Source organism: Chionomys nivalis, chromosome 9 (genome assembly GCF_950005125.1).
Source record: "Chionomys nivalis chromosome 9, mChiNiv1.1, whole genome shotgun sequence".
NCBI classification, from domain to species: domain Eukaryota; kingdom Metazoa; phylum Chordata; class Mammalia; order Rodentia; family Cricetidae; genus Chionomys; species Chionomys nivalis.
The window spans coordinates 24939768-24966630 of record NC_080094.1 but is presented as its reverse complement, the minus strand read 5'-3'; the positions used below and the strand labels follow the sequence as shown (position 1 = coordinate 24966630).

Genomic DNA, 26863 nt, shown 5'->3' with positions numbered 1-26863 from the left:
TAGGAAGTGGCTTTGGAATGGGAGTGACTGCTAAAGGTTATGGCAGGTACCCAAGCAACTGCTCCCACCCCTGCCCTTTTATTCGCAGACCCCGGCCTTTCACCCTCTTGGGGCATTGCAAGACCCAAATCACCGGAGGTACCGCAAGAGATCAATGGAAGGGAGATGAAAGGGCGGGGGCAATCAAAGAGAAATAGGGTCCAAGGGGAGGCCAGAGACAGCAAGCATGTGGTTGGGCCCCACGCCTCCGAGGAAGCCACGCGAGGGTGACCCGGGATGCTCTCCCCGCCCCGGCCCCCTCCCTTCTCAGGGGGCGGCCCACATCCAGACCGGAGTCCGGGTGGGGCGGCGCCGGCGAGGATGAATAATTGAGGTAGAGGGGAGGAGGAAGAGGAGCGGCGGAGGAAGAGCGGGAGGCGGGAGCCGCCCGCCCGCGCAGGGTCCTCCCCACTCCGCACCCCACCCGCTCCGCCGCCCGGAAGTCGCTCCCCGCCTCCTGCTCCGCCAACATGGCCGCGAAGTCGGATGGAGCGGCGGCCGCGGCCGGCCCGGGGCCCGAGGGGCCGGCGGGAACAGCCCGGGGCGGGGCGGGAGGGCGCGGGGAGGTGACGACGGAGATCGCGGGCCCGGGACCGGCGGCGGCGGGGGGCCCGGGGCCGCGCTACGAGCTGCGGGACTGCTGCTGGGTGCTGTGCGCGCTGCTCGTGTTCTTCTCCGACGGCGCCACCGACCTGTGGCTGGCGGCCTCCTACTACCTGCAGGGTAACAACACCTACTTCGGCCTCACCTTGCTCTTCGTGTTGCTGCCCTCGCTGGTCGTGCAGCTGCTCAGCTTCCGCTGGTTCGTCTACGACTACTCGGAGCCCGCGGGGACCCCGGGACCCGCCGTCAGCACCAAGGACAGCGACGGAGCCGCCATCAGCACCAAGGACAGCGCTGTCGCCTTCAGTACCAAAGAAGGCAGCCCGGAGCTGGTCCCCCGGCCCGCGCAGTCCTCGGCCAGCACCTACCGCCGACGCTGCTGCCGCCTCTGCGTCTGGCTGCTGCAGACCCTCGTTCACCTCCTGCAGCTCGGCCAGGTCTGGAGGTAGGAAAAGAGCAGGTGAAGGAAGCTTAAGTCCTGGGAGTGGGATATTGCCCCAGATCTGTTCTGGCCTTTCTAGCCCGCCCTACTCCTGTCCTGACCCTCACCTGACCCATTCCAATGCAGCTCTGATTTCTTCTCAGTCAGCCCCTCACCTCTGCCAAACTCTGCTGGACCCCAGATCCATAGCTTTGATCTGGCTAATGGGGCAAGAAACGGCCAGAGATCCTTAGTTATGTGTGAACAAGGAGTCGGGGAGCACGGGGACAAGTGTTATGCTTGGAACAGGGCACAGGGATCCTTCCAGTCCTGACCCCTCCTCCATGTCCAGTTACCAAGCCTAGACTTGGGAAAACATTCAGAAGTCTTTCCCAGCTCTCAGAGGCACTCAGTTCAGAATCGCAGCCCACCCCCAACATCCTGGGAGAGGCAGAACGTGAGGCAGCTAAGTGACTATCCCGTCTAAACTTCCTGGTTTCGTTGAGAAAGGGTGTGGTGGATCCAGTCCACCACTCTTTGGCTCCTACTTCCTAAGGAGCTCCACAGAGCCCCACCCCCACCCCAACAAAGGGGGCCAAGGAGATTTGGAATCTTGACTCTGACTCTAGATAGCTTCCGGCTGTCCCTTAGTCCTCCGACCGGAAAACAAGGCTAGGGTTTCATTCAAACTGTTCACTTCCAGGCTTCTTCCTTTGCCAGCAAGTAGGGTGCCTGCTGGGCTGAGTTAATTGGAGAGGGGGAAAATTCTAAACCACAACTCCTCTAGAATCAGAATCACTCTACTTCCTTGGACTGTACCCTGCAATGACAAAATGAATTTGCTTGCTGTGTGATCTCAGGCACACCTCCTCCTTCTGAGTCTGTTTCTTCACCTGTGAAGCGAGAGGGAAGCTCTACTCTTCCCCAGCTCACTGACTTACTGTTACGGTTTTTTAACCTGTTGGGATGACTAGGCGAGGGGAGGTCTGTGTGAGGACTCTGCGTAGTTGGGGAATGTAAGGGATTATCATAACAGATGTGGGCAGACAGCATGGGAAAAGTCCCTCTGCAGATATAGAGGATGGTTATTTACTCTGTTACTTTTTAGTGGATTCTGCCTAACTCAGAAAGTACAGTTGGACTGAGCATTGGAAACTGGACCCCTAGTGTTTGACCCAGCTGCTTGCTCACTTGCCGTGTGTCACTCTTGCTATGTTGTTGATCCTCTCTCTGCCTTAGTTTCCCCATCTTCACCCTCCAAGATGATGTGCTTAATCTGCTTTGTGTGCCCTGGAGTTGGGAGAGGGGGGAACACTATCCACGGTCTTATTATTATTAGCTCGACACACAAAAATATTCATGTCTACATCCAGGAACTAATCTGCATTTATCATTCTGTGCCCAAATGGACAGATGGTGGGTTATTTTTAGATTTTGAAATGGTAACTTCCTATTCTGGGTAGCCAAAGCTTCATTCCCCTTTCCCTTCAGCCTAAAGTGGGCCAGCTACCCCGCGACTCACAGGCCACCCTCCTCCTCCCCATTCAGAGTCCACGTACACAAAGCAAATAGGAGTCTTCTTTCTTGAACAGAAACTGAATCTCCCTCAAATATGGAAAAAATGACCATAGAAGGGCATCCAAGGGGAGTGGCCAGACGTGGCTGGGTGTCCCCCCAACTCCGTGGCTCTCTCCCCTACTTCCACTGTTCTACACTGGGAAAGTGAGAATGCGGATGAGATGACTGGACAGGGTAACAGTCAAATGAGCAAGGGGAACCCAACCTATGGGAGAGATTTGTGTCCATAGTATGGCATTTTTAAAACTCAGGCTCTTTCTGGGGGAAAAAAGGAAAGAAATTGGCTGTAGTAGTATCATGCTCATAAAAATTTTAGACAGGGTTTGCATGGTTCCAGCCTGTGAGTTCTTCCTCTTCATTTCTCTTAAGCATCCACCTAGGCGCCAAGCCCTAATTTACAATACCATTACAATTATTTTATTAAGCACTCCCTTTCTGCCAAGCCCACTGGTTGCCTTTTTTATCTTCATTCTTTCCTGTGTCTTTTTCTAATAATTCTGTCGTGTGGTTGGTATTATAATTTGATGAGGGAACAGAGGCTGGAAGAGGGGGGCACCCTTGCCCAAGGTCACACAGTGAGCAACTGGAAGCTTTGGAACTCAAGAGGCTGCATCTTCACAAGCCAAGTTCAGTTCATCCACCTTGCAATTCTGCCACCAAAGTCTTCCCTAAAGCTTGAAGAATTATAAGTCTGAGGCTGTGAGATTGCATGATGACAGAACCTCCGGCTTCTGCGGCGGGGAGATAAGACTCTGGAAACAGGAGGAGGCAGTTGAACCATGTGGGTAACGATGAGGAAACTGGGTACTGTGGGAAAATGCTGGATTTGGGGGAGGGCATGCCTTCAGAGGATTTACGTTTTCATCTTGGTTTGAAAGTGACCTTGGGCCAGGTTCTTCCATTTCTGAGCCTCAGTTTCCCTGTGTGTGAAATGATGCAATTAGATGTGGTGATCCTAAGGTCTGATATCTTTCTCATGACCCTTAATGACGTGGTACACTGCCACAGAACAGCTTAAGGTCATCAGAGTCAATTTGGGGTCCTTCCCAAACACCCCTTCTATGTCTGGGTTACAATATTCTGTCCCTCTGCCTCCTAATGCGCCTGCCCTTTGGAGAGACTGCAATTGAGTTGATCACCTGCTGGGTACTTCGTTCCAGCATAGAATAGAAATCACTTAAAGAAAGAAGTGAGACTGGGGTCTACAGAGAGCTGGAGAGCAATTGCTGACAGCTTGACTGCTCGCTAAATTCAGACTCTGCAGTCAGTTAGGAGAGGTCTCCTAGAAATGGCTACTGGGGAGGAGATGTGCACACCAGGTCATGTTAACCAGGCTGTGGTTCTGACTCTGGCTCTCTTGTCACTGATACTCTGGACCCTTGTCCCACAAGCTTTGGATTCTTAAACTGCCAAGGGCCTGGAATGAGCAGGAACATTCAGAGAATATTCAGGGAGAAGCCATCCAGTTTGACATGCCTAGAAATTAGTGGTGTTGGCACAACAGGCTACCACATGAGGTGTTCCAGCAGATGTTCTGGGTGGTGAGGCAGGGGCGGCAAGGAGGGAACCGTGCACCCGAGCCCTCCAGAGTGAAGTCTGGGAGACTGCAGGTCACTCTGTTCCCAATCCCATACCCTAATTCTGAATTTCAATCATAAGGATAATTTCCACTTTTCATGCCTGAATGTTGCCTTCAAAAGCCAGGGGGGTCACGAGGACATGGGTGCATGGACTGTCAGACAAGGAGGTGTTGATGGTAAACAAGAGTCCTAGACATGACCAATGTACCACCTGGCCTCTCTAATGGTGCCATGAGAAATCATGGATCTAATGTTGCTAGGTCTTGATTTCTCAAGAGAAATGGGAATTAAAAAATTGGGAAATCAGCTACTAAATTTTTTTTTTTCAAATAGTTTCGGTGAGGGCTAGTGAAATGGCTCAGTGGGTAAAGGTGTCTGCTCCCAAGCCTGCCTGACAACCTGAGTTCACTCCCCAGGCCCCCTATGATAGGACGAGAAACTGACCCCTGCAAGTTATTCTCTGACCTCTACACACACACACACACACACACACACACAGAGAGAGAGAGAGAGAGAGAGAGAGAGAGAGAGAGAGAGAGAGAGAGCACTTAAAAAATAGTATCAGTCAAAGGAAACATTGGAGTAGGGGCATCTTCTTTATACAACCCCAGCAAACCCTTCCCAAGAGATAAGGTTCCTACACACAGATGTCATTAGTTAAACCTAACAGGAGGGGGCTCATAGACAGACACTGCACTCTGCCATGTTGAAACCAGGGCTGTGTGAGCTGGTCCAGGCATCTTGCACTGAAACCTTCCCCCGGTGGTTATTGATACATTCATTCATCTGACAAGGATGCAAAACCCAGAGAAGTTCAGGGGACTTGACTGAGGTCAGAGGAGTAAGTGTGGGGAGGGAAGGTGCTTGCCTCTTTGTCTAGTTCCCAAACCCAACTCCACCCCGATCATGACATACTTAGTGTGATGGGAGGGGGGTCATGAAAAAATGCCTTGAGGCAGGAGCAGACTGATTTCCTGGGAGGAGAGCAAACAGATCCTTTGGCGGGGCATAAATCTGGCAGTGGGCTGGACACCAGGCTGTCCTTATCCACCTTCCACCCCCAGCCCTCTGAGCTGTTAAGCCACTGAGGGCTGCTAAGCCAATTAAAGTCCCAACTCTGCCTCCTCTGGCCCTGTGGCCAGCAAAGCAGTAAGCCTTGAATCCCGCTCTCCCTAATCTTGAACTCATGGGCCCCGGCTTTACTCAGCTAAGCATGGCTTCCTAAGCCAATTAGTGTGAGACCTGGCATGGGATTCCTCCCCGGCTGTCAGATTCGGAGCACCTTGAGGTGGGGAGGAGGGGAGGTGACAGTGAGCTTCTGGGTTCTTCTAGCAGCTCACCGTGTCTAGCTGTTCCATCTCTGCCTGGGTGTGCCAGCAAACCCTACACTCCAGAGAGCTTCTGCCGTGAGTCAGTGCCGCTGTGACATCGGGTTCTGGGTTCCCCTCTGGGAAACAGAATCACTGGCGTAATGTGAAGAGCATGAACTCTGGATCCAGGGACTCCACTCAAATCCTGCCCCCACTGTCTTGTCAAACCACATAGTCCCCATCCCTTCTGACGTAGGGACCATGACTGCACCTATCTGCTTCTTGTATTGTTTCGTGTTTAAGGAGGTGATATGTACCAAGGACTTAGCAAGGGCTGGTCCCTCATTTAAGTATTCAAAACCAGGTGGCAGAGCAGCTGAGGTGTCTTGGCAGGTAAAGGCAAATGCTATCAAGCCTGACAATTTGAGTTTCAATCCCAGGATCTCACATGGTGGAAGGAAAGGACCCCTGAGTCCCACATGTGAGCTGTGTCACACCCATGCCACCCCTACACACGTGCACACAAAATATATTAATTTAAAGATCATGAAAAAGAAACAACCTGGTAGCAGCAGTTAGTACCATCATAGTTCTGTGCACAGTAGTCAGCTATGGGGGAGGGGGCTGTGCGCCGCAGTGACATGGCTCTCGTGTATTTATTTAATCTGCAGTCACTCGTCCAGCAGGCATTTATGGAGTACCTGCTGTATATCTAGGATAAAGAAAAGATTAAGGTGGTAATGTGAACTCTAGTGGGTTACATGGTAGAAATGCTATGAGAAGAGATGAAGTTGGGGCTGGGGGGGATGATCCAACAGGTGGAAGCCCTTGCTGTACAGTCAGGGAGGAACTGAATTCAGATGCCTAATACCCGCATAAAAAACTATGTTCGCCTGTGACCCAAGTGCTGGGGCTGCGGAGACAGGAGGATGCCTGGGACTTGTTGGCTAGCAGTCTCACCCCACAGTCAGAAAAAGATCATGTCTCAAGGGAACAAGGCAGAGAAGGAAGCAACAGGACACTCGGCATCCTTCTGTGTGTGGGCACACCTGCGCGTGCACACAGGTACATACACCGCACACACAAAGCTGAAACAGGCAGGGATCAAGTAAGCAGCAGGGCTCGGATGATCTGGGGACGGAAGCCTCACAAAGGAGGTGGCGGTATGTGGGTGGATGGCTGGTCTAGTCAGGGAGAGGGATGGGAGGGGTCTCAGGAAGGGCAAGGGTGCCACAGGCAAAGGGAAACAGAGCAGCCAGAGTGCTGAGAGGCAGCAGCAGTGAGGAGAGGGTAAAGTGAGGCTGGTGCCGGGCCTTTCGACTCCGAAAGGGAATGCCAAGAGTGTCTGACCAGGGAAGAAGGGATGGACTCCTTTTCGCAATGTCCACTCTAGCTGCTGGTGAAGAGTGGACTTCAGGGAGGTCAGGGCAAGTCTGGGAACACAGGAGTCTCCAGAGGATCTAAGGATGGAGCTGGACCAGAGTTGTGGCAGCAGGGGTAGACTCCACACCAGGCTGGGTCCACAGGAGCTCTGTCTTTCTCTGGCTTTTCCTCAGTTCCCTCCTTCATGTGGGTAATGACCACAACCCATTCTCCAGAACCAGCAATATCCTTGCACCTGCCACTTCGTGTGACTTTGGGCAAAGACATAATTTACCTGTCTCTTGGTAACAATAACACCATCATTTGGCTTGGGGTGTCATAAGCTAAATAAAGTATATGTCGTGTTTAGCACCCCTTGCCTGGAACACAGAAGCACTCAGTTGTGATTAGCCCTTGCTGTCTCATAATTATTTGTAACGGTGGACACAAGTTAGGGTCTGTAGTCTTTCCAGTCTGTGTCACGGTCCTCTCGCTGTCATTTCAACCCTGGTGCCCATTTTTCTTATGTTGATTATGAGTCTGGCGTTTTGAATCATCACACCCACATCTGAAACATGTTTACAACTGCTTGGGCTTGGCTACAGCCCCTTCACAAATGTTCCTCCCTGTGTTGAATTGGCAGGGTTGTTCCAGCGTGGCCTCCCCACCCACCTCCAGGGAGACCCTGGCCAGTGTGCTCTTCTCCACCCTTCCTGCCCCCTGCCACCAGGCAGCAACAGTCCAACAGAGCCTCTCCTAACAGATGCACGGGGCGGCAGGGAGGCCCTGTCCTCTGTTTGATCTATAAAGACCACACAGGCGAGAAACCCTGGGGAGCCAGGAGAGGGAGAGCAGCAAGGAAGTGGCTTTGAACCCCAGCAGCCGGGGCAAAGGTCCCTGGGGAGAGGAGGAGGCAGTTGGAGATCTACTCTGGCTTCTGCTCTGGCCTCTCCACTCTCCACCCTGCCTTTGTAAAAGTGTCCAAATTCTTGTCCTGGGAAATGCTATCAGCCCCTCCACCAAGTCCCTCCCACCTCACCCCACCCCACCCCCACCCATAGCCAGAAGCAGTTGAGAATTCTGGACCTGATATTCAGGAGCCCAGGGTGTCCTCGACTCTCCTTTTCCCCATCTTACAACAGAGCTCTTGGCTTCACCCTCACTGGTCCCTGATGCCCAGGGGCTACTTTCTCCATCAACATCCCCTCTCTCCCCACTTCTATATACCCTTTGGGCTGACTGCCTGGTTTTGTGCCAACTTGACACAAGCTAGGGTCATCAGAGAGAAAGGAGCCTCCATGAGTGCCAGCTGTAGGGCATTTTCTTAATAACGATCAATGGGAGAGAGCCCACCACGCCCCACTGTGCACGGTGCCACCCCTGGGCTGCTGATCCTAGGTCCTATAAGAAAGCAGGCTGAGCAAACCATGGGAAGCAAGCCAGTAAGCAGCTCCCCTCCATGGCCTCTGCATGAGCTCCTCCTTCCAGGTTCCTGTCCTGCATCAATTCCCGTCCTGTCTTCCTTCAGTGATGAACAGCAATATGGAAGGGTCAACCGAATAAGCCCTTTCTTGTTGCTTTGGACCTGTTGTCATCGCAGAAACAGTTCCCCTAAGATGCCCTTCGAGGCCACACTCCCTGTTGCTTCTTTCTCAAAGCTTTTCCCCAACGGCCCCAGCACCACCCTCAGCCCCTCACACCACCTTCCACTTCTTCATCCGGGCCAAAGCCGTCTTTATAACCTCAAGTGGAACTGCTTGGCAGCTTTGCTTGTGGAAGAGCTGTACACTCGCCTCACCCAAAACTGTCTCCTTGGGAAGAGGTGTGATGAAGGGGATCGCCACTTGCTGATTGTGAGTTTTCTTATGTTTAAAGACAGGGTCTTATGTGTCCCAGGCAGACACACCTAAGCGGCCCCAGGTGATCTTGAACTTCTAATCTTCTCAAGATCTAGGTTTGTAGGGCACGCACCACCACGCCCTGATTTATGTGTTGCTAGGGATCAAACCCAGGACTTAGTCCATGCTAGCCAAGCGCTCTATGACCTGAGCTACATCTCCAGCCCACAGTTTGATATTTCTTGTATTGTTTGAAGATTTTACTTCTGGTTTTTAGTTCATGAGGATATAAATGTATACATTCATGTCTGCTGTAAAAATTAGCAATTTTGACCAGGTGGTGGTGGCACACACCTTTAATTCCAGCACTCAGGAGGCAGAGGCAGGTAGATCTCTATGAGTTCAAGGCCAGCCTGGTCTACAGAGTGAGTTCCAGGACAGGCTCCAAAGCTATATGGAGAAACCCTGTCTTGAAAAAAAAAAAATCAGTTGTTTTGATGGGTGTGGTGGCTTCTGACTCTGTAATCCCCACACTTGGAAGACAAGTTGATCTCTAAGAGTTCAAGGCAGACTGGTTTAGGTAACGTTAGCTAGGACTACTTAGTGAGATCCTGTCTCAGAAAATAAAGAATATGACTAAAAATTAGAGTTATTGTTTATTAAGAATCAGATCACATCATTGCATCTGTGACAGACAGGATGAAGCACAAGGACCTACAGAAACAAAACCTATCCCGCCACCTCCACGGTTTTCAGCGAGCCACTGGGCTTCTCTGAACCTTGGGATTGAAGTCCCATGTGATTATCCGCTGTGCAGGCACAGTGAAGGAATGCATAGAGCAGGTTTATACATTATTAAGAATTATTAAGTCCATAACAGCGTCAGTGTTAACAGGCATTACTGACCCATTTTACAGATGTGAAATTGAGTTACAGATAGGACTAGCCTCCCAGCTGGTAGCAAAGCCAGGGTTGAAAAACCATGTGGTCAAGCCTCCCAACCCTCTGTGTGTGGTTCTAAGCCATCCCTCCTTCTGCTAGCTAAGCATATTTAAAAAAAAAAAAAAGATTTAAAAATGGGTGTATCCATGTGGGTATGTACACGTGAGTGCAGTTGCCCTCCAAAGCTGGCAGAGGTCACTTGATCCTGGCTTAAGTGGCAGGCATTTGTGAACTGCCTGATACAGTGCTGGGAACTGGACTCAGGTCCTCTGCAAGAGCAGCCAGTGCTTTTAACTGCTGAGTCATCTTTCCAGCGTTGGCTAACTATATATATATAGCTAAGTATATATATATATATATATATATATATATATATATATATATATATATATATTTACTTAAGGCATTTGTGTGCATGTGAGTGTGTATCTGTGCCTTCATATGTGAGTGCAAGAGTGGATACGCTATGGGCATGTGCAGAGATCAGAGGACAGGTCAGTCCTAGCCTTACACCTTGAGACAGGGCTTCTTATTGCTTTGGCAGCCCACCACTTCCTGGGGCTTCTCCTGTTTCTGGTTTCCATCTCACCATAGGAGTCCTGGGACTACAGACACACACACTACTGCACTGCCGCCACCCCTCCCCCCAACACCCTTTACATGGGTTCTGGGGATTCAAATGCTGGTCTCCACACTTGGACAACAAGTGCTCTGCTCACTGGTCCACCCCCAGCCTAGTTAAATGTGTTTTTATAGACTCATCAATCGGGTATTACTTTGAGGCTGGGTAGAAAAAAAATATCAGAAAAGCCTCTAAACCGTTTTATTTTAATGTAAAATAAAGTATCTGCTGTTAACATTCCGGGCTCTTTCTCAGCCGTCCCCTGGGCTCATCACTCATGCCTGTCAGCCCATCTGGCTGCTTTGTCCACAGATCACAAGCCAGGGGAGGCCTGGCCTTGTCCTTGCTACTTTTGCTGGCCTTGCACTCAGTCAGTTCCTGGATGAGGAGCCTGATGGAACAAGTTTGGGCTTTGTGGCTGTGGTATCAGAGCTAAGGCGGTGTAAAAGCCTGCCGCTAGGGCACAGCAGTGAGGTTTGCTGGGACTCCAGCATCAGCCTTCTGCTGCCAGTGGGCTGAGGGCTAAGCAGAGGAACCCTGAGTCCAGCTCCGCAGAGGAAAAAGGCATAGCTGATTTAGGAGACAAGAAGTAAAACTCCTTGTGGGAAGTGGATGCTCAGTGATGTTGTGAATTGAACAGAACCTCTGAGATCAGAGTCCTGGGCCAGTCATTTCCTCTGTCTGTGAAGTTCATATGGGGACTGGAGAATTTTGGCCCGAGTTTTCCCAGGGCTCAGGAAAGAAAAAGGAGCAGAGCACTCTGGGTCCCGGGCTGGTCAAGATCCTTGTAGCTGTGTGATCCTGGGGAGAACTGCTCACCAGCTAGAGTTTGTCTAGAAAGTAGAGAGATGGTGGTTCAGCCTCTGGGTTCTTCCAGAGACATCAGCACTTGTTCCAGGGGCACCTCTGAAGTGTGCTGCTGCCCTTGTGGCCCCAGTGGCATCCCATCCTAAAGCTTAGGGGCCAAAGGGGAGGGGCTGGAGAGGAGCACCTTCTGAGGAGCCCCACCAAGGAAAGATCCTTGTTCTGTGGTGTGCACACAGATGATCCAAAGTTAAACGGGAGGTGGGTTTTTTTTTTTTTTTGTAAAAACGAGAAGACCTTGCCGCTCTTGCAAGGGCGCAAACGCCAGCAGAGGGTGTGGAGGAAGTGGCTAGCTGGCAAAGACACTGTAATCAGGGACTTTACTTCAGTTTAAAGGACAAACTAGATGACTGTAAAGCCCCTTATGGTTTAAATTCACAGTTCTGACTCGGGGTCTTACAATACTGAGTCCCAGGCTGCTGGACTGGCACACTGCAGGCTGCAAACCCCGTGACATTTGGGGAGACCCAGCCTGGGATGTGTTCCTTCCCCATAATGCTATTCACCTATTTTCTATTGCTTTCATTTTATGTATTTACTTCTAAAATTTAATCTACCTGTTCCATTTCACAATGCTGGCATCAAATCCAGCCTCTCACGCATGCTAGGCAAGTGCTCTGCCCCTGAGCTACACATCCCAGGCATTGCCTACTTCTTAAGGCGGCATTTTAGTTTTTAGTGTGCAAAATTCTAAATGTATACAAAGCAGAGTGACTAGGATGATGAAGCCCACATTGGATCGTTAATGTCATTGACTCTTGGCCAATTTGGTTTTGTAGCATTCAGTGCTGTCTGCTGAGTCTGTGAGGTCAGCAGTGTTCAGTATCTGCACTTTCTAATGGGAGCCACCAGCCACCAACAGCTATTGAGTCCTTGGAATGGGAGCAGAGGGACAGATGAAATACATTTTTAAGTGAATTAAATTTCTCAAAATTTATTTCTATTGTATGTGCATGAGTCTCTCATTGACCTGGAACTTCACACAAGAAGTAAACTTCCAGGGGTCAGCCTGTCTTGAGCTCCCAGTTTGACATCCCTGGGATTGCAGGTGGGAACTGCCATGCCTGGATTTTTACATTCTCATTTTTATGTATAAAAGTATTTTGTCTGCATGTATGCTTAAGCACCATATGCACGCCTGGTGCCTGCAGAGGTCAGAAGAGGGCATTGGATCCCCTGAAACTGGAATTACAGATGGTTGTGAGCCACCACGTGGGTGCTGGGGACCAAAGTCAGGTCCTCTGGAAGAGCAGCCAGTGTTCTTAACTACTGAGTGTGTGATGCATATAAACCCAGGAAGGCTTTCTTTTAAAGTCATGTGATATTTCCTTAATTAGTTGCATAATTTCTAACCTGAGACTTTTCCTTTTTGATTGATATCCTAATTGCTGGCTGGGCTTGAAAAATGTATAAGGGAAAACATTGCATTCCATATTCTGTCATTGAATTTCATATTCTCTCAGGGCATGGCTGGTTAGCGCTGAGGTGCAGCTGCCTCTTTAGATAGGGCATGCCTCTGTAGCTCCCCCAGAGCCCCAGAAAATGAAAACAGCTCAGTTCTCAGAGCACTCTACTTCTGAAATCTCTGTCAGACCACAAGTAACCAGATGCAATTCTTCCTTTCTACATTAGTGTCCCGGTACCTTCAAGTCACCAGGAGATTGGAACCAAGGCCCTCCCCACCATCTCCTGACATCCTCGCTCCACCCAGGGACTGAGGGGAAGAGAAAGAGCAAACAAAGGTCCCTCACAGCACAGGATGCCAAATCTTAGTCTCTCCTGCACATCACCAACCCATAACATAAATGGCAAAGTTGAGGCTCAGAGAAAGGAGGGTTGTGAGAGGCCAGAACCTGATCCCAAATACTTTGCTCAAAAACAGCTGTCTGTTTTTCTACGAAGCAAGAGTCTGGACCCTGGCTGGGAGCTAGTGAGCAGGGCGGGATGGGAGGAAGTCTCCGACTTTTAGCTAGGGCCTAAAACAGTGGCCGGAAGTATTTGGCCTGAGGCCAGCAGAGAAGAGGGGCTGTGAAGGAAGAGGGAGACAGCCTGGCTCCCCGCACCACATGAAATGGGAGCCAAACGTGTAAAATCACAATCTTTACTGACATTTAGGATTCTTTTGGCTGCCAACCCCAGGAAGGGACTATTTTCGCATCCGTGCAGGAGTGTTCAGCGTTGAGGGGCAAACCAATGGGAAAGGGTGTTGATGCCCCCCTTCCTGGGCTGCACTGCGGAAGTCACAGGTGGGGACTTTGTTCCTCGGCTAGTTTGATCCATGCCCTGTTGAAGTGAAGGGCACACAACTCCAGTGCTTTCCACTACTGGACTTGGTGCCAAGTCTCTCCTCCAAATGCCTGGTAACTGTCAAAAGGCCAACCTTTCCTCTCACCTGGCAAGCGACCCACCCTCCACTCTTGTCCCCTTGACTGAGTTCCCCACACCTAAGCAGCACCTCTAAAACCATCGCCCCCATTTAAACCTTCCTGGGTCCTCATGGTGGCTCCTCATCTCTCACTTTCTCCCTCTCCCTAACCTCAGGACCTTTGCCCCGGTTGCTTCCTCTGCCAGGCTCTCCCTCCCCTCCCTTTTCCACCTGCTTAGCTCATGTGCCTGCTTCAGACTAATCAGCAATGGCAACTTCCAGAAAATCTTTCCTGACTGCCAACCCTCTCCATTCCCACTGGTTTCCTCTATGCTGAGTAATTTTGACTTTTTGCTTTGTTTAGTGAGTCTCACTATGAGGACAGACTAATTGGAAGTTACTATGTAGCACAGGCTGGACTTGGACTCACAGAAATCCTTCTGCCTCCGCTTCCTTGTTTTGCATTTTGAGATAGAGTTTCACTGTACAACCTGGACTGGCCTCAGACCACCAATCCTCCTATTTTGACTTCCCAAGCACAGGATTACAGGCGAGTACCATCATGCCTGATAGAAAATCCCAGGCCTCCCTTCCGACAAGGCCTCTGAGTGGGCAGCTCCTTTAAGAAGCCTTGCTTAAGTGTCTTCTCTTACCACTTTCTGGTTTCACAATTGCACTGGGAGGTGATGCTTAATGTGAGTTGATAGCATCATCAATAGGCCCCGCACAGTCCTCTGTTGTCCTACAAAGAGGTGAAGGGCTTGGAGGGTGGGCGTACTGCTGTCTCCTGAGCCCCCACCCTCAGCCTGCAGGGGTCACAGGGCGAGGCCCATCTTGGAGACAGAGGTCTTTAACAGGCTGTTTCCCTGGATGGAACGGGCAGAGCCTGGAAGCCTCTGGAAGCTGCTGTGGTTTTGGCCCAGAGCCCCAAAGGGGTGTGGGGAGGGGCGAGAACACACTCTCAGAAACTCGGAGACCGACAGATGGAGGAGCTGAGGATGTGAGAGACACAGACAGACAGAAAGGAACCCAGAGTCAGGAAGAAGAGAATCAAGCGGTGGAGGATGGCTGGAAAGCGGGCAGTCACGCCGAGCCACGAGCTGAGCAGCAGGCCAGCAGATGGACCAGTCAGTGAAGGACTGGGAGCCCCAGGCAGACAGATCCACAGGGAGAAAAGCAAAGCTTGTGTCCACAGGACAGACAGATGAACAAAGTCTCTGGATGATAGAATGATGTATAGTTGGCAGGATAGACAGGTGGGCTGGCTCGGGATCCCTGCAAGAGACTCACAAATTGACAGACAATGGTAAAGGATAGAGAAGATGGCCATTCAAGCAACAGACAATGACCTGGGGTCTGAGGCCAGGTTTGCCTATCTGAAGAGAGACTAAAACCAATGACAGAAACATCACCTCATGCTAGAGACTTGGGGTGACTCAGCAACAAGAGAGAGATGGGGTAAGCCGGGTGCTAAGCCCAGAATTTCTCAGGAACACTGACCCCTCCCTCTTGTTTCCCCCTCCTTCGCATTAAAGCAAATCCCTTGGGCTCTAGAAGATGCAAGATCACAGGGGTGACCTGAGAGGGGAAGATGAGTGAGTTCTGTCCATTTATTGACTCTGCTCATGGAGGTCATGGGGTCCTGAGGGAGCTGAGGAGCTCGAGCAGATGGATTCAGACACTGTTGGCTTCTTTACTTCTCAGGCCAGACAGTTTTGCTCCCAGCCCCAGCTGTTTATGTTTACTGGTTCTTTGGGTTTCTAGAGCACGCTTCGCTTCCTCTCTTAGCATAAGAGCTGGCAAGATGGCTCAGAAGGCAGAGGCCCCAACCATGAGGCCTGACCACTTGACTTGAGTCTCATGGGAGGAGAGAACTGGTTCCTGCAGGATGTCCCCCACCTCCACACATCACACACACACACACACACACACACACACACACACACCAATGAATGCGGTAATTTTAGTTTGTTTTAGAGACAGGAAGTCAAAAATGACACAACAGGGTTTAGGTCTGTAATCCTAACCCTTGGGAGAACCAAGCAGGAGGAATTTCATGAGTTCAAGGCCATCTGGAATTTTTAGCAAATTCCAGGCCAGCCAGAACTGTATAGCAAGACCCTATCTCAAAAAACTGACAAAGACTGGGAAGCAGAAAGTTCAGTCCCAGTAGCTGTCTCCTTAGCCCTGTAAAGTGGAGTCATAACCTACAGTGGCCTGTGGGTTAAGAGCCCACCCTGGCTTCAGGCCACGGACATCTGAGAATCATAGAGGAAAGGAGCCTAGCCACGTTAGAGAGGCACCAGGGAAGGCTTCCCGGAAGAACAACAGAACGAATGGGCGGTGCTGATCTGAGAAGTGTTCTGACTCCGTGCAGGCTGAGATGGAGGCCCAGGCTTTGCCGAGACCAGAAGAAGACACACATTTATCATTTCAATCACCATTTATCCCTGCCTTCTACCCGTGTAAAAGCAGAGGACACTCTGGTGACCAGGACAAGCAAGGTCCCTACCTCGTGGAGCACCAGTGACTGAACAGAAAGAAACTGTCTAGGGACTGCGGATGGAACTCAGTTGGCAAAGAATTTGTATCACACACACGAAGCCCTGGGACTGATCCCAGTGCTTCAGAAACAGGATGTGGTTTCTCATGTCTGTGATCCCAGCACTCAGGAGATAAAGGCTGGGGGATCAGGAGGAGTCGGGCAGGCATGTGATGGACTAGAATAATCCTTGGAAGGGAGAAATACCAGTGTGGGATGGGTGGTCTCCTCAAAGAATGTGTCAGGGGAGCTGATGAGGAGCCAGAACAGGATCTGGAGAAGGGCATTCCAGGCTGAGCCTGCAGTGAGTAAGGAAGTCCTGAGGCTGGAGCAAGTCTGGCAGGGACTTCCAATGCAGCTGGAGTGTGGAGAACAAGCAGACAGTGGTTTGAGATACAGTGAGAGAAACGGGCAGGCCAGATGGTTGGGAGCCTGTGAGCTGAGGGGAGAAGCTTGGGTTTCATTGCAAGTGTGATAAGAAGCCTGTGTGAGGTTTCCAGAAAGGGGGTGACCCGATCCAATAGGCTTTAAGAATTACCCGCTGGTTGCTATCTGTGGAATGGACTGTAGGGGGCAGGAGTGGCTGGACAGAGACCCACAGAGGAGGCTGAGATTGTGGTCATCCTGACAAGAGATGACGGGAGATGCCTGTACCAGGTGGTGGCCCCCACCCGTGAGACGGATGGAGCAGGGACTGGAGAGGTGGATGGGAGTGGCACTGGATGCACTTTGGAAAAAAGCAAGTCAGGATTCCTTGCTTAGAGATGGAGTGTCCTGTGTGGGCGTTACCAGTCCCATCCGTGATGAAATCTGCCTCTTTCAAACAGAGAAGGCAGCAGAGTGGAGTGGGATTTCTGGTGGAGGTTTGAAGAGCAGTTGCTTAGTGGTCAGAAGGAGCCAGAGATCACTACCCAATATATGCTCCTCTTCTCTCCACCAGCACTATGTGCACATCCCTCTACAGTTTGAAAACTCCTACTAACTCTATCACTTGATTCTCACAATAAGGAAAAAGATTAGATTCAGGGAAGCAGAGACTATCCAAGACCATAAAGCAGGGTCCAGGGCAGGATTGGGACACAACCACACACACCCAGTATACCTCCATTCTGCCTTTGGGATCTTCATTCTGGTGACAGTGGTGCATACAGGATGATAGGCTCCAGCCCTGTTTCAGAGAAGGAGAAACTGATCAGGGGACATGAGGTTGCATGTCCTGGACAGTGTTGTTTTAAGACCTCTGTGGCGCAACATCTATCAAGCATATTAAAACACAGTCACATCAAACATCAAATGTAAATTATATATAACTAGATAAAAGCCAAATTGCAAATGACTAGCTGACATCATGTTCTGTTTTGCAGACATTTAATTAAACATTTATTAATTTTGATTCTGCAGTTTTTCCCTGGGTTTTGAAGCCAATTTCCCCCCACAAGCCTCAAACACTCCCCTAAGCCCGTGAACATCTCCCAGGTCCCTGGCAGTGAGTAGTTAGTGCTGGCTGGAAGACACAGCCACTGCTTTGGTCCCGTTGCCAAAAGGACCAGAGTGAGGCTGGGCTCAAAAAGGCTAGGCCTTTTGTCCCTAGGCTGCAGTGTGGATTCTGTGCTACCCTCTGACCCCCAAGCACCATGGACAGGTGGCAGAAGCCTCCTTTCCAACCCTCTCCATCTCAGTCTTGGACGATGTGAGCCCTTTGTCTGCGGTTAGCTGGAAGCTGGCAGAGGAAAGAGTAGGAGTGGGCGGGGAAGTAGCAGGAGGTCTGCCAGGTGGTGACGGATGCTGGCGGGGCTGGCACCTCCCTCATCCTAACCTGGGCGGAAACAGATGGTCCTCTAGCCTCAGAGAGACTTCCAGGGTATTGCTCTTCTCCAACTCCCCAGGCCCCTTCTCACTGGACCAGCTGGCCTCTCCTTCCTGTTCGAAGCCACAAGAACGAGGAAGGGAGTGGGGGCAGGCCTGGAATGAAGGTCTGCATTCTCGGGCCCTCAGCAGCCCTGGGGACCACCTGTCCCTCCACCCCATAGTCCTCAGAGTCCTTTGTTCTCTTTCCCAGATCTGGTGCATCATCCCCTTAGCTCATCCCTGTCACTCTAGCCTGGACCAAACCCAGCCTTTCCTTGGCTTCCCTCCAATGCAGTCCTCAGAGTAGGCTTTCGAGGCTCCGAGCTGATCCTATTACCTCCAATTTTGGGATTCAGATTAAAAATTAAACTTGTGCTCTCCGGTTCCGATTCCTTTTTTCAGGGATGGAACCCGGGGACTTGCACATACTCAGCACATCCCCCACTGCTGAGTAACGGCCCTAGCTCTGCAGCCTAGAACTGGCTGCAGGATTTGATGAACTTTCACAATTCTGGTCTTTCTGTGCCCCATCTCATTGGAAGCCTTCAGTCTAAGTGAAGCACAGCAAGCCTCAACCTATCCCCCTTAAAGGGTATGGGCTCCCATTGCCTCTGCACTTTGTATCTGCCCATTCTCTTGACTGTTCTCCTCTACTGCTCTCCTCAAGTATGTGTGTGCAAGATTATTTCTTTGTATTTTATGCATATGTGTGTTTTGTCTGTATACATGTCTCTGTACCATGTGTATGCAATGCCCACAGAAGAGAGCATTTGATCTCCTGGAACTAAAGTTACAGATGGTTGTGAGCTGCCATGTGGATGCTGGGAATTGAACCTGGGTCCTTTGGAAGAGCAGCCAGTGCTCATAACCAACGAGCTATCTCTCCAGCTTTCCCCCACCACTAGTATTTTTTTTTATTGTATTTCATTGCTCAATTGGTTGATTGATTTGATGTGTTTTGGTTTTGGTTTTGAGACAAAATCTCTTTATGTAGCCCAAGCTGGCCTTGAACTTGTGATCCTCCTGCCTCAACCTCCCGGGTGTTGGGATTAGAGACAGTGCCACCAGGCCTGATGCCAGATGTTTTCATGAAAACAGAAATTAAAACCAGGCATTGCAGTGCCTATAGGAAGGGAGGTAGAAGATGGAAACAAAAGGATTAGGAATTCAGTACCAGCTTGAGTTAACTTGGGAGCTTGAAATTAGTCTGGGTTACATGAGAACCCACCTTAAAAACAGAGACAGAACAAACAAAACCTGGCAAGGTGGCGCATATCTGTAATGCCACCACTCGGATGGTGGCAAGAGGATTGGAGTTCAAAGGCATCCTTAGCTACTCGGTTCTAGACCAGCCTGGAGTACAGGAGATACTGTCAGGAAAGAAAGAGAAAGAGAGAGGGGATGGAGAGGGGGGAAAATTCTCCCTGACTGCCCCTCTTCCCTGCCAAAGTTTCCCATCTCAGTCTCATGGAAGGGAGGAAGGGAAGGGCGAGATACGTAGAGGCACAAACCTAGTACTGAGCTAGGTCGAAGCACGCTGCTACATGGCTGAATGATGCCGCCAGAAAACTGGGGGACACGAGGAAACGACTTATCACCATTCATCATAAGAAATGCAGTAAAATTCTGGGGTTGCCAAGCAGCCAAAGAAACAGTCCCCTTTTCTCCCCGGCTACCCAAGTAGCAGAGAGGATGGATGTTAAAAATCAGTGCCGTATTGGGGAAGTGTCAGCAGCATTAACTGGGGACAAGAGGACCCCAAATTGGATGTTCTTGGCCACATTTTGGGGAGAAAGTCTATGACACAGATCACTAGTTCTGGGAGGGTCGGAGCCACCAAGCCCTCTAATTTTCATACGGAGACCCTATAGCACCACACTTCCTTCCATAAGCTGTCAGCACACGGTGTATCTGTTGATCCCATGGTTCCAATGGCCTAGAAATGCCAGCACTTTCCCATCCCTAGTGGCTCAGTTTGAGATTCAGGCAACAGGTCACTGGATCTGTGTTAGACCCTCTCCTCCTGTCTTCTGGGAAGCCACTTTTAGAGAATCCCTCTGTGGTTTGGTCAAAGAGCTAACCTGTCATTTCCAAAGCTTTTCAGGGTCTGGGGAAAGGCAGGTTCTGTGGGCACAGGGAGAAATTAGACTCAAATCCTCATCCCACGTGAACACTGCTCTTGAACATCTATCCTCTTTGCTACTTGGGTAGGAATGAGCACATGCTCAACAGAGTAAATGAGAAGTAGAGTCCGGAATTGAACTCGGGGCTTAGATCCTTCCTGTCTACTCCAAGGTTACCAGAGTTACTAAAGTCAATAGGCTTGCAGCCGGGCATTCATTCTTTTGTGATTACGTGGGTTGAGCACCTACTGGGTGCTAAGAACTGAGTGTGCAGTGTTTAGCAGGTGATGGAGTCCCTGGCACGGAGTTTAGAGCTGGGGGAGATGTGTGCCTAGCCGGGAAGTTCAACCCACTGTGGCAAGATCTGGAGCAGAACTGGGACTGGGGGCTGAGAGGCTGAGGGAGGCTCCTACCTCGGGGGGAGGCTGTGGTCAGCAAAAGCCCAATATTGGAAACAGGAGCAAGACTTACGTAGGTTTGGGGCTGGGGTGGGGTTAAGGAACAGGAAGGGATGTTCCAGGAAAGAGAACAGCAAGTGTAAAAGTCAGACTCTGAGGACATCTGTCAAATGCCCTGGAATCTGTGGCCTGTGTCAAACAACCCAATATGTTTGTTGGGTGAGCAGCTGAGGCCAGGGAGCAGTGGGTCAGGACTGCGGCCTGGCACCAGCTGTGATCCATACAAGAAACCCGTGGCCAAACCTCTTCAAAGTTTCCATCGAGAAGCGGTGTTGTCTAGTGGTTAGTGCCCAGAATTGAGTTCTGGTTCCGCTATTGGCTAACTGTGTGGTCATGGGGTCACTGGCCCCCAGTTCCTTCCCCAAAACTGGAGATGGGGACAGGACTAGGCTAGAAGCTAAGGGACGCACTCGGTGCTCCGCAACCACGTCTAGGAGAGTCCAGCCCATTTGACAGTCAGAGAGTAGGTCATCCAGGTAGGGAGCTCTCCCTGGCGCAGGCGGGGAGGCTGAGGTGGGCGGGAACACGAGCCGAGCCGGGAAGAGCCTGGTTCTGAGCACCACCTCCCGGCAGGTACCTGCGAGCCCTGTACCTCGGGCTACAGAGCCGCTGGCGCGGGGAGCGGCTGCGGCGCCACTTCTACTGGCGGATGCTGTTCGAGAGCGCGGATGTAAGCATGCTTCGTCTGCTGGAGACCTTCCTGCGCAGCGCGCCACAGCTGGTGCTGCAGCTCAGCCTGCTGGTCTACCACAACCAAGAGCCAGACCTGCTGACTGGTGAGCCCCGCCACCTGCTGGCCCCTAGGGAACCTGCGCCCCGCCCCAAAGGCTGTCCTGCCTGGCCAGGGTTTAGGAAACCACACCCTCAAGACCCTCTAGGCCTCTGCAGACCTCCCCTTCCCCCTGCCTTGTCTCATCCACTCTGACACCACCCTTTAGACACCCTGGGCTCCTCTCTTTCCTTCCCCGATTGTCAGGGCAGATCATATCTTACCACTGCCCTTTACTCCCTCCAACAAACCTTAGGCCCTGAGGGAGTCCTCTGCCCTCTGCGTTCTACAAATTGTTGAGTCCTAGCCTGCATCCACCGGGACCCATTGCTTTACAGACCTGCCCAGTCCCCCTCGGTTTTCAGAGACCCTCCACTGGATGTCCTAGTCTCCTCCCTTGCACCAGATCCTGTTTGCCCCAGCATTGCCCCACCCACACCCTTCTTAACCCACCCTCAGTGTCCCAAGACTCCATCACTAGTTTTCAGCCCCCCTGGGGACACCTTTTTCCCTCTCTCTAGCCCAGAATTCAGTATCTCGCTGCGATCCCCTCCCTACCTCTGCTTAGCTCTAGTTGCCCCTCCATACCCTCTTATCCTCTTATCTTCTGATGGGTCTGCCGACTCCTCCATGACCTAATGATCCCTTCTTGACCTCCTCTTCTACTCCCAGAGTCCTGGACCCTAATTTCCCACCAAGACCCCTGAGCACTGTCTACCCCATACTAGAATCCTAGACTTAACGCCCATGGAGATCAAAATGAGCCCAAATCTATTTCCCTTTATGCTCCCATACCCACAGAAGCAGCCCGCCTCATTCCCTACCCCCACCCCGTTTCCTTGCCCTTGAAGATCCCAACCAGACCTTCCTCACGCCTGCTCCACAGATCCTTCCCTTACGCCTCCTCACAGTCCAGGTCCTGACCCAGAACCTCCTCTCCAGACCCAACCTGGACCCACCCTTAACCCAGCCCACCCCATCCCTACCCTGTCTCCACAGCCCTCTCCATTTCTGCCTCCCTTGTGTCCCTGGCCTGGACACTGGCATCCTACCAGAAGGTACTGAGAGACTCGAGAGATGACAAGCGGCCCCTGTCCTACAAGGGTGCTGTAGCCCAAGTGCTGTGGCACCTGTTCACCATTGCAGCCCGAACCCTGGCTTTCGCCCTCTTTGCCAGCGTCTACAAGCTCTACTTTGGCATTTTCATCGTAGCCCACTGGTGCATCATGACCTTCTGGGTTATCCAGGGTGAGACAGACTTCTGCATGTCCAAGTGGGAAGAGATCATCTACAACATGGTGGTGGGGATCATCTACATCTTCTGCTGGTTCAACGTCAAGGAGGGCCGCAGCCGCCGCCGGGTGACGCTCTACTATTGCATCGTGCTGCTGGAGAACGCAGTGCTCACCGGCTTCTGGTACTCCAGCCGGAACTTCTCCCCCGATTTCTACTCTCTCATCCTGGTCTGCGTGGTGGCCGCCAGCTTTGCACTGGGCATATTCTTTATGTGTGTCTATTACTGTCTCCTGCATCCCAACGGGCCCATGCTGGGGCCCCAGGCACCGGGCTGCATCTTCCCTGAAGCTCCGGGGCCCTGCGCCCCTCCAGCTGATGCCATCACAAGTCCACCGAGATCGCTGCCAAGGACTACAGGCACTGAGAGGGACGGGGCCTCGGTGGGAGGTGAGCGAGCCGGGACCCCTACACTACCTGTCTTCCAGGTGCGACCTGGTTTGCCTCCCACGCCAGTAGCTCGCCCCTTGCGGACAGAGGGGCCTGTCATTCGGATTGACTTGCCTCGGAAAAAGTACCCAGCTTGGGATGCTCATTTTATTGATCGCCGGCTCCGGAAGACCATCCTGGCTTTGGAGTATTCTTCACCTGCCACACCTAGGTTGCAGTACCGGAGCATGGGCACCTCCCAGGAGCTGCTGGAGTACGAGACTACAGTGTAGACACCGTCTGCCTCCCAGCAGGGACAGGCTTGACTGACTCCACATTGACCACAGTGTTGAGTCTGTATGTCAGGGCCACCAGGCTAAGTGGGAGTAGATCTTTGGATCCAAGAATGACCCCGCCACTGGCTTCCCTTAGGGGAGAGGGCAGCCCTGTGGAGACCCTAGGTCTCGTTTTTTAGCCCTATGACCCATTCACTAAGTTCCCCTGGACCAGGGCACAGGGCGTCAACTGGTGCTACCCCCTCACGAACTGCCCCACTCTCATGGGCATGCCATATTATGCTTGGCACAAGGGTCTCAACCCTCTCCCCTGCCTAGAATCACCCACATCACCCCTGGTGGGCCAACCAGAGGAAAGGCGCTGCCCGGGGTGGGGGAGGGGCTGCCTGTGACAGGAGGGGATCCCTGAGAGGATGAAAAGGCTGTGGGATGGACTGGGGACAGATCTCTGGACAGAACTGGCACAGTTCCTGTAAGAAGGGGAACTGGACAGCAGGAGGATTAGAGCAGGAAGTCAGAGAGAGAACTTGGGGATCCAACAGTGCAGACACTGGCAGGAGGAGACCCCCAAGGAGTGAGGGGTGATAGCAGTACGAAGGGGTCCAAGTGTGGGGTGGGTGCCTTTGCTTGGGAGGTGCACTTGTTGGGAGCTCCGTTACAGATGAGGTCTAGACCCCTCAGGTGAGAGGTCACAGGTGCTGTTTGCTCCAGATGGGCATCTGAGATGTTCCCTGGAGATGAAGGCCTTCAGCACAGCGGATAAAATGTCCCCAGTGGTACTCCATCTGGCTCAACTACAGATGAGGCTCTAGCTGGGGAGACGTCTTAGTTCTAGAATACCTCTTGAAAACAGGTCCCAGGGAGCTGCTGATCTCTTCTAAGGATCAAGGACACTGGAACCTGCTGCTCCGATGTGGATGCTTCTAGCTTCTGCCATGGGCAGTGGGAGAGGAGATATGGAAACATGGACCACGGGGGATATTCTAGCATGGGTGCTCTAGTTCTAGGTCGCCAAGGTTTATGGAAGTTCTAGATCCCTTTCCATGTCCCTAGCCCTATCATCTCTAAAAGGAAATTGTCCTCAGAACCCTCGAGACATTTCTGCTGCCAAGTGATTCTCAGCTGGAAAAAAAAAAATTCTCTGGGGACATGACATAAATCTTGGCTTCCTGCCACCCTGCAACTGAGGTTCTCTGGGAAACTGATTTGTTTTATCTCAAATCTGACAAGACCCCAGGTCTGTGACCCATTCCCATTGTCCAGACATCCTGGGTTACACAAGGGACCATTATCCTAGAATGTGCCCCCAGCCTGGGACAGCCCATACTGACAGCCCAGGGCACATTATTGATGGGAGTATGGGATTAGGGAGCTAGGCAGCTCTGTGAAGTAGAAGGTGGCGCTCTAGGCAGGGCCTGGAGTCTCTTGCCACTCCCCTATGCCAACTGAGGTGAGCTCACTGGAAAGGGACAGCCAGGGACTATGGGGACAAGTGCAGACTGGGCTGGAAGTGTGGAGGCCATGAGAATCCTAGACTATGCAAATAAGATTTTTAACCCTCCCTGGCTCAGCCTCTCTTGGAGTTACAGATAGAAAACTGAGGCCCAGAATTCCAGCTTCTCTCACAAGGTCTTAGACTCCTGGCTGCCCCATCCGTGGTGATGTGGCAACGATTGATCTGCTGAGGATACTGGGAGGGAGTTACACTCGGGGTGAGGCGGAGAGGGCACCCCGTGTGTATGCACACACAAGCACACATCATACCCAGGATTCGAGCCACCCTGCCTGGCCCCGTGGGTAGCTATATTCGTCTGTCAGTGTGGAATGCTTTTTCTTCCCTCTGCTTCCCTGACCCTCAAGAGGCCTCCAGAGTGACAGACAGCTCACCCTGATGCAGGCTGCTCCGAGGGAGTCACCCTTTCCCTTTTCCCTCTACCCAGAGCTATACACCCGTCACACTCTCTGTAAGATGGAGCACTGGGCATGGGCCCCAAACCCAAGCAGCCTGATTCTGCAGGGCTCATGGTGCCAGGAATTGTCACTCCATTGTTTCCGCTGTGTGTGGCACCCTACAAGAGCTACGCCTCCATCCCACACATCAGTATGGTGACATCTGGGCTACCCTTGGCAAGCTATTTTAACCACCACCCACCCCCAAGGCCCTAGAATGGCTCTGTGGATGCCCCTTTCTCCAGCAGCCTGGAAGGAAAGGTTTCAGATTCCTTAGCTGGTTGCTGAAGGAGGCCAGGGCAGGCAGGGAAGCAGGATAAGCAGAGCCAGGCATGGCCTGAGGCTGCAGGAAAGCCAAGGCCACATTTCACCCCAATCTCACAGAGCTTTCCCCAGGACCCCTGCCTGCAAGGCTGTGTCAGAGGGCCCTCGCCTTTCCCACTATCAGGACAGAGCCCATCTCCCCGCCCCCACCCCGCAGTAGCCCCTCTCCCCAGCTCAGGCCGCCATCCTTCCTGGCCTGAGGCCTCTCTCATTATCGGCCCGTGTTTTTGGTTCACAAGGACAAAGAATCGGAATGGGGAAAGGCCCCATCTTGGAGCTGTTTTTGGTTCCTTTCTGTGACACAATCTACCTCAGCCACAAATGGACCCCTGGGGTCCTTCACTCCTGTTCCCAGACCATTAATGGAGTCTGGATTCCCAGGGTCCCTGTAAGGTTCTTCCAGTGAGAGAGGACTTTAGGACTACAGCCTTGAAGGAAGGGTTCCCAAAGTCACCTGACCTTCATATTCATTATATAGAAGAAACAAAGAGGGCCACACATTTACCCAAAGTCACACAGCAAGTAAAATGGAACCACAGAGTTTTCCTGGGTGTCAATAAAAGTGAGGTCTGTCTTAATTTCTTCAGGAGCAGCCATAACAGGCCATCTTGTCAATAAAAGTGAGGTCTGTCTTAATTTCTTCAGGAGCAGCCATAACAGGCCATCTTGGGAACAGAAATGCCAGGCCCTCCCTTCCTAATGTAGAACCGCGCCTCCTGTTCTGTGAGCTTTCACCCTCAAATCAACTCCAGCTGCTGGCTGTGCTCCTCAAACCTCCCCAGGCACCATGCACCTCTTACCGTACCTCCACCCACCGATGTACCATGTGCCTTGTAACGGTCACCCCAGCCGGCAGCACAGGCCTCCACTCTCCCCTGCAGGGACTATTGAAAATGTGGGCTTGGTCCCTTCCTCTCATCTCCCCCAAATCTGCCTTACTTTCAGCCGGATTCCCCTACACCTGTGTCTCCCTGAAGTGTGTCACCCCAAGGGCTGGAGAAGCAGAGGCCCAGGAGGGCAAGCAAGGCTGAGAATGTGCAGGTTTCTGATTGAGAATGTGGGAGCTTGGGACCGTTATCCCCAAACACTCCCCTGAAGACTAAGGTTCTGCAAGCCCTTCCCTTGCAGCTTGCCTGGGGCTGGAGTCTACAAAGGCCTGGCAATGAGGGGAAGGTTCTCTGAGGCAGCGTGCATGGGCATAAATAAAGTCAGATGCCACCAGAACGGAAAGTAGGGTGAGTGGAGGCTCGAGAGAGCAGAACTATAGGGGAGGCAGAAGGAGGGTGTTCTGTGCCAAGGAGCAATGAGGTTTATTTAGACTTTGGAAAGCAACCTAATGGCCACCAGTTTGAGACTTCTAATGCATC

At 51.8% G+C, this 26863-nt stretch overlaps 1 protein-coding gene across 1 annotated transcript; it reads left to right on the top strand.

The window, feature by feature from the left end:
- The first annotated feature begins 472 nt into the window (after nt 1-472).
- On the top strand, nt 473-26863 carry Xkr7 (XK related 7). Its single transcript, XM_057781016.1, has 3 exons — nt 473-1087; nt 21069-21271; nt 22264-26863. Exons 1-3 carry the CDS (start codon nt 510-512, stop codon nt 23217-23219), a joined length of 1737 nt encoding a protein of 578 aa, XP_057636999.1. The 5' UTR covers nt 473-509; the 3' UTR covers nt 23220-26863.